Raw genomic sequence first — 10,898 nt, 5'->3', positions numbered from 1 at the left:
ATGTTGCAAAGGTCTCATAAATATATATCAAATATGTATTAAATAAAGGGTCAACATCCATGTCGCTTTCAGGGTTTGGCAAGTTTACATCCCAGCCATATGGACATTTTTAATGCAGTAATAAATATGACCACAGTTGGGTGGGGTACACTAAACCCATATCCAAATAAAACTTTTATTAGCTTATTATTGATTAATTAATGATTCCCAAAATAACCCAAGTAAAATATAACAATGGCACCTGGCATTCAAAACTAACTACTTACTGCCCATATGTGAAGATAATAGTAATAACAATAATAAAAACAATGACAATCTGTGTAAGAAGCTACAATCACAAGCACCCAATGATGTATAAATAAAAGTTAGGACACCCCCACATTTATTACTTCTTCAAAATGCTTAAAATTAGAATCAGGCGCGCCACATCCGACTTTATTGAAACCCCAGACATTTAGTTTGTATTGCTCTTGGTTGTTGAAGCAAGTATCTCTGGTGAGACCCAAAGAGAGGCCTTCAGAAAGGAGGTTGTAGATACAGATTGATGCATGGAGGAGTGGGAAAAACTCTCTCCCATCAGAGATTGGTAGATTATAGGAACTTTACAAATGACTTTTAAACATTTCTTCAGTTTTATTGGTTTATATAGGTTTTTGGTTGTTCTATTACCATCTCACAAGATTCTCCAAATGAAGATCAAATGTTCAAGTTTAAATATGTTTATAAAATGCCAATGTTTTAATGGCATATCCTAACTTTTTTACATGACTGTAGTCTGAAAAAGAAGGAGAAAAATGTATGAAAGAAAACCTAACAATGAAACATATTGAATAGAATAGCAATCTTTATTTAATTTTATTTGCAATATATTTGAGAGCACATAAACCTCAATAGGCACAACATATATTACATATTACACATAATAACAATATTACAGTAAAAGTACAGACAGTACCGAACAACAGAATGTTTTAACTCACAAAAAAGTGCAAAACTATGGAAATACTGAGGTTTCTTGCTGTCGCTCACACATTCCAAATTCCCTGAGCACTGTTCCTCAACTGGACATCAGTTAACTGTTCTCAAGCAGCTTGATGCAAAGCAAAGAATAAACTTTTGTCGACAACTAAATGTTGAAATATTGGAGATAAACAGAGAAAAAAAAAACCCAAATAAACATATAGCACAGTCAGTAAAGCTCCCAGTTACAGCGAGGGAAGCATGAAGCAACTTCACGTCAGCATGGTGGTCTCTGGGGGAAAAGGACAAAAGTAAAACAAAATAAGTCACACTTGCACAGGGGCTTTCCAGCTGAGCTCAAAAACAACACAAAAAGTGATACATGACTTTTGCGAATACTCTGATGAATGCATTTGTGTGATGTGGGGTGCAGTGGGGTGCATATCATAACTTGGTCTCTGAATGAGGTTCACTATATATCCAAATGTTTGCAGACACCCCTTCTTATAAATGCATTCAGCTACTTTAAGTTGCAACCATTGCCGACACAGATGTGGAAATGCACACATGCAGCTACAGTCTACATCTACTTCTGTACTACAGCTACATCTACAGAGATGTGGAGCAGTAGAACGGTGTTCTCTGGAATGATTGTACTCCATACAACACTTTTAGGATAAGTTGTGGAAGAGGCATAGTGGTGATCATACAACATCCTGACCTCATAAATGCTCTTGTGCCTAAATACAATCAAATCCTTACAGCAATGCTCCAGAATCTAGTAGAAAGCCTTCCTTGGACAGGAGAGACAGTTACAGAATAAACAAATTATAGATTATAAACTACAATTAGATTATAGTTTATAATCTATAATTATATGAACTAAATATAGATTATAAAGAGCAGGTGTCCCAATACTTTTGTCTACATTGTTGTTTTTTTGTAAGTAACGTTTGTAAAAGCTAATATAAAGAAATTCCAAAAACGGATGGATATCAGACTTTAAATAACTGATTACACATGATACAAGACCAAGACATTTGCTTACCTAAAACGAAGGCATATTTGTCTTTGGTCTTTCGTCAGTTAAATTCTTCTTCAAGAACATCGTCCACACTTCCAGATATTGAAGCAACTTCTACAAAAGATGAAGAAAAAGCAAATCAATAACAGTTCAACAGATCGTGCTTACTCACTTAGTCACCCTTTGAAAAACATTATGGTGAAGGGATGTCAAAAAGGACCACATTTCATAACACACATACACACACAAGCAGCATCTTCCAGTGAATGTTATACACCCTCATGCATCCCCTGTGTTGTGCAATCTTTAATATACATAACATATCAAATAATCAACTGACAATATATTTGTGACATTCTATATAGGCCTTATATACACTTTGTTAAACTTCCATATTGTGAACGTGAAATCTGAGAGTTCTCAAAGTTTTGTCATGCTCTTGTGAGAAACACCTCAACTTAACCACCTCTCCCAGACACACAAAGTCAATTTCCATGAAAATCATTTACTCCCCCAGTGCTCCAGTGAACAGCAGTATCACCATTAATTCAGCACCTCTTATTGGTACATCTCCCCTTTCGTCCATCTTGCTTTCAGGTTCCGTCCTCCCCTCTTGCACTACAGCTTGTTCACCAAGCTCAGTCTTCCCTTCCCTTATGTTTTCAGCATGGCCCAATTCATTTTCATCAACTGCCTGGGAATCACTGGTTCCCTTAGCAAAAGGGTCAGATGCTGACTTGTAAGAACCAACAAACATAAGGTCACTCCCAGTATTACAATCACTGGAGTCAGACAAACAGACAACACTGTCACCATATTGCTTTTGGTGTGTCTGGACAGGCTTAGTTTTTTCTGGTGCATCTTCTGCCATCATTTCATCATCAGCACTCTCTGAAAAGTCAGAGCTCAGACAGATTATGGAGGGGGAGGTCACAGAGGTTGTGTCCTCAGAGTCGGTAACAGAGGAGGTTGAGAATGATGGATAGGAGGATGAAGAAGTGATGGACGACGCAGGCATGGTAGTGTTAAATGAGGTCTCAGAGGAATCCGTGGAGGAGGTGAGGTAGTACCACACACCTCTTATTCCATCACTAGTGTTGCTGCCGCTGTTGGTGCTGTTATGCACACTTTCATTGCAAGTACTCTGTGAAGACTCCAGGCCCATTGCCTCGGAAGAAGAAGCTGTTACATTGTCACATGTCCCAAGGAACACATCATCAATGAGGCTGACAGAACCTAGTGCTGCCGTCACCACATTTACAGGGGATGAAAAGGAAGTTGAGGATGAGGAGATTTCGGAGTAGCTTAATGGATTCTCACAGACACTGACTGGTGGATCAGGGTCCAGTGGACTCAGCACTGAGCTGGACAAGTCTATGACCTGGCTGACCAGGTCACTCAAGCACTGAGATGGTGTGGAGTGGATGAGGGAGGAGGAAGATGGCATGAATCGGTCTGAAGGAATCTGGTCCACATCGGCCCGCTCAACTTCCACAATGCTCGGACAGGTCGCAGAAGACCATGTCAGGAGCCGTCTCGACCACGTATGTGTAGAACCTTAACACAGGTCATCTAAATGGTTGTTAACTCATTCATAATGATTACCAAAAAAAGTACTGTAATCAGCAAATCCCCCCCCCCCCCCAACTTCCCAAAATTAAAAACTCAACAAATCTACACAATTCATACATAACCATAACATCGTTCAAAATGCAGAATTTCATAGAAAGGGGACAAGGTAGCATGTATGCATCTTCATATTTTACAGTCCTGAAGTCACCTTCTTGAACCTACCTGACAAGCTGATGCAGGAAAGACTTAACTCTGATGTTGCCCCGGTCATGTCATCCTGTAAACATCCAACAATAGATGCTGTTAGTTCCACTCTTAAAAAAGGCACACTACTTAAGAGAGGATTGCTTTGACATGGGAAGGTACAGTAATAACAGCTCCCGGCAATTTGTTCTATAAGCTTCTGTGCGAAAAATACCATAAGTTTACAAACTCATTTACTGATTCAAACCAGAGAAAAACTATAGCTGTGAAAATGCACCTAGCTAATGACAGAAACACTGCATTTACTAAACACAACTAGCTGGGCAGATGGTTAGAATAAGAAAATCTACAACTAATTGGGAAGTTCTGTCCTTGTCAGAGTCCATTTTTGGTGCAGTCACAATGCGCAATTCATATTAAACACCTCGCACCTCATCTCATTTGAACAGGTCAAACATCAGACATTCTGTAATATAACTCCATGTATCTGAAATATCAGTAGAACAATTTGGAAACACAAAAGTATGTTTAATAAATCTAGAGAAGCACAGTGATGTTGTGAGCATGGACAAAATTGCTCTCTTACCAACATCTTCTGCAGAGATCTGGGCTCATCTCCATCTCCTGTCAGCCCACTGCCCTCGTCTTGACAGCTCACTGCATGGCCCAAGCTGATCAACTCTTCACCCAGGTCTACAATCTAACACACACAAAACAAGACACAAAAAAACAGATTTCACATCAGCAAGAGTGTCAAGGTGCATTAGTTAATTTTGCCTCCCTTTAGCAAAGGCACATGTGTTTAAGGCGCCTGAGAAAGCCGGTCTGAAAAACTGCTCTCAGAACCAGAGCTACATCTGTGCTTATACTGACCACCTTTCACCCCATTAATTGGGCCCCCCATCTCTATCTGTTTGGGTAGAAAAAAAATGGCAGAATCCAGTAATCTTCCCACAGTGCCGGAGAAATAGTAATACCGGTCAGCTGCAGTTAACGATGCCAACGGCTGACACAGGAAGCGACAGATAAACTTAAGGGAGCGCATTACAGTAAATACATTCAACTGTACTCACAGCAGTTTAACATTACAAGCCAAATGTGTTTGAAAATGTATAATATAAATAAATAAGCTATTTTAGAGTTGTGCTTTGAGTCCATGGGAGGGAAAGAGAGGTAGACTAATGCACCTTTAAAGCATCAGAGCTATAAAAAGCAAAGTGTTCTGACCTTTCCCTGCCGGTTATCATACAGCTTCACACTGGGCCAGGAGGACATCTCTGAGTGAGAGTAACTGCACAGTTTGGCCAGTAAAGGCTTCCACTCTGCACAGTATGTCACTCGATCAAAGTCATCCAGAGCCTCTTCTGTCCACACCTCTCCTGCAGCAAAGGTTTAGAATAATCAGAATATTTATCAGAATACTAATTTAGCTTAATTAATACAATATTGCTTTCACAAACATTAAAATACAAGTGCTCACCTACAGGATTCACCCCAGCCAGACTACACTCAATAGCTTGGAAGGGCAAGCTCAAGAAATCACTCCTGAAAGAGTACAGTAAAATCTCTCATTGGGGTCTCAGTACAACAGAGTAAAAACAGTACAGTAATTTAGGTGGTCCAACTTCACTCTCTGACCTCATGCTGCACAGCTGATCTCGTGGCAGCTCTCCATTGTCCCCAAAGTCCACAAAGTACAGGTCAACCAGACCAGAGCCCAGAATCCCCAGCACTCGCGCCCGGTTCCACGTGCCATGGTCCCGATAAGGAGCAGCCACAATGTCCCCCACAACTATGGCCTCCACTCTGTGTTCCTGCACACAGTTTCTTAATGACCTGTGTTCTCCCTGTTAAGCAAGAGGGTGATCTATACCCTCAAACATTAAAAAAAAGAAATAAATTCAACTCACATGTAAAGTGTCTCCATTGTAGAAACGACTCATCTCAGTTGTCAGTTTGTCCAGCTGAAGTGATCGAACTCCTACAATCTGGATCCAAAAGTGCTGGGGATTCTCTGATGCAGACACATACACTTCCAAATGCTCGCCAGGTTGGAAGCTCAGGTCTGGACTGGGAACTAGCAAGAGAAAGCTAAATTCTTTATCATATTACTTAACGGAGTGTTACCACTCTTAATGACCAAAATTCTTTTGGTGATTTGATAGATTGTCCCATCATTATAGAAGTTATAAAGAAGATCATTTACATGACAATTTGAACTTACTTTCAAATTTTGAGACCTCTAATGGTGAAGCTGGGGACAGAATCTCATCATCATCTGATTTAAGGGAATTTTCAGCTGTTTGGTCACAACTGCTGGCAAACCCATTAGAGACACTGGTATGAAGAAGTCTTGTGTCAGTCACTGGGGACAGCAGGTCCTCGCCGTTGATGTTCTGAGTAAGGTCTGTGTCTGGGCCCTGAACTTTGTGGATGAGCTCCAGTTCTGGGGTTTTCCTTTTCTGCCGTAGAGCTGAGGACTGACTTATCCGCTTCCGTACAGTCTCATTCTCCAGCACCTTCTCCATGATTAATTCCTAAGTGAACCAGAACAGGGCCAATCATTCAGACTACCTGATTTACTTAATTACAAATACACTTAAGGGCGAGACCAGGCACATTTGTTGTCTGTAGTTCTCTATTTTAGCCTTGCACTGGAGCTTCAAAGCTAATGTAGATGACAGTAAACTGAATGGCCAAATCATTACTACTCGTCTCATACCCAAACCTAATATCGGATCGGTGCATCCCTAGTATAATGTACATTTATGCAGTGACATACTGTAATAGACAAAAGCAACTTACTGTAGCACGGCGTACTTCTTGGCGTGTTCCCATAATTGTGACCTTGCCCTTCTCTTCCATTCTGTTGCCACGGTCCCGTGGACAATTCACCCGAGCGCCTGACGTCCGGCTAATTAACTTCAGCGTCTCACCCCCACGGCCTGTTGCATCGAAGGAAAGAATAATTTTAGAAATAATGGAATGGATAATTGCAGGCTGGTCACTGTAATTCTTGAGAAAAAAAATGCATGCGGATATAAGTCAGAAGCCAGTGGGATACCGATTATTCTCCCAAATGCCGTCTGCGGCACCTCAATCACGTCACTGATAACCTCACAGTCAGTGGCAAGTTTATCCAGAGCACACTTCGCCAAGAGAATCTGCTCAGCCGTGCCCTGAAGCAGAAAGCAGACGGAGCTCGGCTCCTCCCCATCCGGCAGCACATTCACCTGAGCCCCAGACTTCTGATTCACCTACACAAAAAGAGTACTGTAACCAATTAAACACACGTCACACACGTCCTAGAGCAATGTTTCTCAACCTTTCTCCTGGAGGACCCCCTGCCCTGAACATTTTAGTGTTTACTCTCCTCTGAACACTCCTAATTCAGATAATTAGCTAATTAACAAGCGCTTCCTAAAACATGTTACATAGAAAACCACTAAAAGAGGTGTGTAGGACAGGGGGTCCTCCAGGATCAGACTTTGGAACCATTGTCCTAGGGGGGACCACAGAATCGCAGCGTTTCACTCCCACCTCATTAGACACACCTGCTTTAACTCATTAGCTTATTAGCAAGGCCCTTATGAGCTGCATTCAAAGTTAGAAGAGGGCAAATGCTAATCTCCGCAGATCCGTGGCCCTCCACAAACAACATTAATCTGGTAAGGATGACTAGCTAATTGGATGAAAAGCAGGCAGAGTGACCAGAATAAAGGAAAATGGACACTCACCAGATCCAGAAAGGTGCTCTGGTGCCTTGCAATAGATCTGTACACATCAAGGGGCACAGAAAGCCTGGACTCCTCTGTTTTTTGGCACTCTGCTACAGAGTTCAAAAAGAAATATGAAGTTATTATCCACAATATTACTACAACTCAAGCCAAACAACCTGTCTGGATGGCTATAGTGTCCAAAGAGGTATAGTCACTCCCACTATGCCAATATGTAGACATCACACCAGACTGTAATCACAATAATTGCATTTACATGGACCCCAAAAGGTTTGATGTTAGTTCAACTAAGGCTGCTAGTCTGACTAGTTTACTGCTAAACTAAACTACACTCACTCGTTGTTTCTTTCAAAATCCAAAAAAGTGTATATATTGTATATACTGTTCAGCAAAGACTTTCTACTACCATTGCTGTGGGGATTTGATTACATTCAGCATTTAGAGCTTAAGTGAGTTCAGGATGTTGGATGTACACCACTCCACCTCAACTCCCCAACTGATCTCATCAATTAGGCATGGTGCCAATAGGTTCATGTTTAACTGTTCCAGAGAGTCCTATTCTATTGGAGGTATGTCTCTACAGGGACTAGAGAAGCTGTGTGTGTGTGCATTTGAATAACTATACAATGGGTGCAAATGAGCTAAATAGCTAAATGCATTTATTAGAAGAGGTGCCCACAAACATTTGTACATATTGTAGGTCTTCTGCTGCTGGGCTTCTCTAAGCCTAAGTTCAGTCTCATTTCTGCAGGGGGCAGATCTTCCAGTCTCATGGCCCAAACTATGGAAATCCTTACCACAGGCTCTCTGTCTCATCTTCATGTACCTTTTTCTCAATACTTTTTCTTAAAGACATGTCCTTCGTGTTGAACACTTTGTCAGATATAGACTCTCGCATAGTCTCACATAGGTTACTGTGTGCTGTAAAGGTTTCTCACCACTGCAGCTCCTAATGTGGCGGTAAACCATGTAGCCCACTGTAGCTCCCACAGAAAGGCCTGCAGCCAGGGCCACCTTCTTTCCAGAGCTTAGGCCCTTCCACGGACCATCCCGTACTGCTGCCATCAGCTGTGCTGAGCCAAGGGCTTGACCCCACCTGGAAAAAGGGAGGATTGCAGACAGTGTTACTAGTCTGTCCACAGTGAACCATTCTTTTCGGTCTGTGCACTGGCCTGCTAAACTGTGCCATGCAGCAAAAATGAATGTATAAAAATCTTTTTGCTTGTTTGATAACTGCCATTTCGACTGAATTTTCTTTAAGCCTAAATGGCAGTGGTCCATTTTAATTGGAGTCAAGGGTGAAAAAATGTTGCAAGAGACAATTATCTTTTATTTTGAGCCAAGAGTGAAAGAAATGTAAAACAACATTGTTTAACATTAGAAAAACAACCATAGCACAAACAACAGCTTGGTTGTTTTTGGCTTAGGCTTCAATTCATGCGGATCAAGTTCTTTGGGAAATCACATGGGCTCATACCTTAATACTGCACAAGCTCAAACATCAGCCTTCTCTTAAAGCACACACATAGAACATTCACTAAACAAGAGACTTTGTGATACATGATTAGCTACTTAAAATGACAAGCACACAGCAAAGTGCTTTAATGGGCTTTGCTGTCCTACTCCCCATAGCATAATGATATGGGAGTTATGGCGCTCTCACACACTTTAAGCACTTAAAGACTCACACCATGCAAAAATGGTTCTCACTGTGAGAGGAGGGCTGTAGGACTGTAGCTGAGAATCACAGAAGACCTAGAAACACCACCGTTCATCTTCACTCTTAAACTGATCTCCCTCCCTTAAGCAGCAAGAACATGTAAAAGCGTTAATACATAAGTATGCAGTGTTTATCGTCGCTGGCCAATGAAAAACCTGCATCTCCAAAATGGTGAATTTACAGGAGAAGGCAGAAATGTAAAATAAGAGTTTATTCCAATTCATTTAAAGCATTTCTATTGGTCTGTCCATACAGAATTGTTGACACAGTGTACAGAAGCAGCTACAGGGTTCAAACCACGGAACAATAAACTAACAAAAATGGAGCTACATGGTCATTGGACAGCAGCGATATGTGGTGTAATGAATCCTTACCATTAACTCAGTGAATAGCTGGCCAATGGGAAAGAACAAGATTAGATGGTTATGATGTAAAGAAAGTCATTCAGAGTGATTTTATGTGAAATGTCTTGTTCTAGAGAAACTGAAGTTGTAGGGTTGTAGAGTTGTAGGCTTCTGAAAGCTCCTTTACTAAAAGGTATTATATATAATTATTATGAACAGGATTCCTGATGTCTGAAAAACCTTTTCATAAAAAAGGCATACAGCGTTTGTCATATTAAAACATTTCTAATTCATACTTGAAGGAGAGGTATGTGCAGTTGTAAGGCAAAATAGTCCCAAAAGAAAGAACACATCAGCACAATAACAGGGCTGGTTAATGGCAGGACAGTGGGACACTCTTCATTGTGACGGTCATCACAATATATTACAATTTACTTTTCTAAGCATATCATTGGCATCGTCATCGCTTAGGTTATTTCACGTATTAAATAAAAGTCATTAAAAAAAAAGTGATTATATTTAGTGTCGAAAGAGAAAATGGTTAAGTTTTGCATTATAGGCATCAGAAATCCTGGTCCCTATCAACACCACAGTCCAGAATTAGTCTGGGGGTCTTTTCTTTTCTCTACAGTGGTCTATTTCACAGCTGATTGACTTTACATCTCAACCATTAAATTACACACACAACTTGAAACATTAGTGAAATTCCCCTTTAACTTCACCACCCCCATGGCCCCTTCCTACAAGGGTCACATGTCCCTTGCTGACTGCAAAGGGTTAAGTGAACGTTAGCTGCTTTCTCTAAACCACGTCTAAATGCACCGTGTAATAGCGGTGGTCTTCTAAAACGAAAGCAAAAAGTAAACAGCTATCTCTAGCTAACGTTAGCAGAGAACACCTGACAGATGACTCGGTAGAAATGAGGCTGGCCAGCGAGCTAGCTCCTCGTTCACTAGGCAGAGCAGAGAGAGCTTGCTGAGCCCCAGTGCGGAGCGACCGGAGACAGAAACACACCAGTGTGTTATCGCCTCAGGAAGGTCATGTTAGAGTCCAGCCCCAGCTGCAGCTGCAGCCACACCACAGGGTACCCATTTAAAGAATGAAGCTCGATTAAAGACACCATTAACCACCAGAACTCCTCCCAAACCCTCACCACCACCGATTACCTCCTAAACGCGACTGAAGATGCGATACGAGTCCTCCAAGCTTCAGCAAACACGGACACGGTACACCATCTAATCAGGAGTCAAACCAACGTGCCCGCTATGTGTGCAGTGGCGATGTCCGGCTAAGTGAATCGTTCATTAAACCGATTCTTTTCAGTGATTCGGTTGAGC

The 10,898-nt window shown here is 41.4% G+C and overlaps 1 protein-coding gene across 4 annotated transcripts; it reads right to left on the bottom strand.

The window, feature by feature from the left end:
• Positions 1-826: 826 nt before the first annotated feature.
• LOC140544375 (tudor and KH domain-containing protein-like) lies at positions 827-10,835 on the bottom strand. 4 transcript variants are annotated; one of them, XM_072667899.1, is made up of 14 exons: positions 9,208-10,673; positions 8,436-8,593; positions 7,498-7,589; positions 6,825-7,017; positions 6,566-6,705; positions 5,985-6,297; positions 5,671-5,837; positions 5,399-5,574; positions 5,241-5,305; positions 4,988-5,139; positions 4,347-4,460; positions 3,779-3,833; positions 2,009-2,098; positions 827-1,252 (listed from the first exon to the last, which is right to left on the bottom strand). In XM_072667899.1, exons 1-13 carry the CDS (start codon positions 9,270-9,272, stop codon positions 2,043-2,045), a joined length of 1,746 nt encoding a protein of 581 aa, XP_072524000.1. In that variant the 5' UTR covers positions 9,273-10,673; the 3' UTR covers positions 827-1,252; positions 2,009-2,042. The 4 variants fall into 4 exon arrangements, with proteins under 4 accessions (XP_072524000.1, XP_072523996.1, XP_072523997.1 ...); XM_072667895.1 differs by lacking the exon at positions 827-1,252 and adding an exon at positions 10,728-10,835 and having other exon boundaries at positions 2,015-3,541; positions 9,208-9,298; XM_072667896.1 differs by lacking the exon at positions 827-1,252 and having other exon boundaries at positions 2,015-3,541; positions 9,208-9,298; positions 10,576-10,684.
• Positions 10,836-10,898: the final 63 nt, after the last annotated feature.

Source organism: Salminus brasiliensis, chromosome 22 (genome assembly GCF_030463535.1).
Source record: "Salminus brasiliensis chromosome 22, fSalBra1.hap2, whole genome shotgun sequence".
NCBI classification, from domain to species: domain Eukaryota; kingdom Metazoa; phylum Chordata; class Actinopteri; order Characiformes; family Bryconidae; genus Salminus; species Salminus brasiliensis.
This window is presented reverse-complemented; position numbering and strand designations above follow the sequence as displayed.

Excerpts from the sequence above, each read along its gene's own strand:
- LOC140544375 (XM_072667895.1), bottom strand. The coding sequence starts at position 9,272 with ATGAACGGTGGTGTTTCTAGGTCTTCTGTGATTCTCAGCTACAGTCCT. Across the intron at positions 5,575-5,670 it reads ACAATGGAGACACTTTACAT|GAACACAGAGTGGAGGCCAT; the intron begins GTGAGTTGAATT and ends AACTGTGTGCAG. Across the intron at positions 5,140-5,240 it reads GGCTGGGGTGAATCCTGTAG|GAGAGGTGTGGACAGAAGAG; the intron begins GTGAGCACTTGT and ends CCTTTGCTGCAG.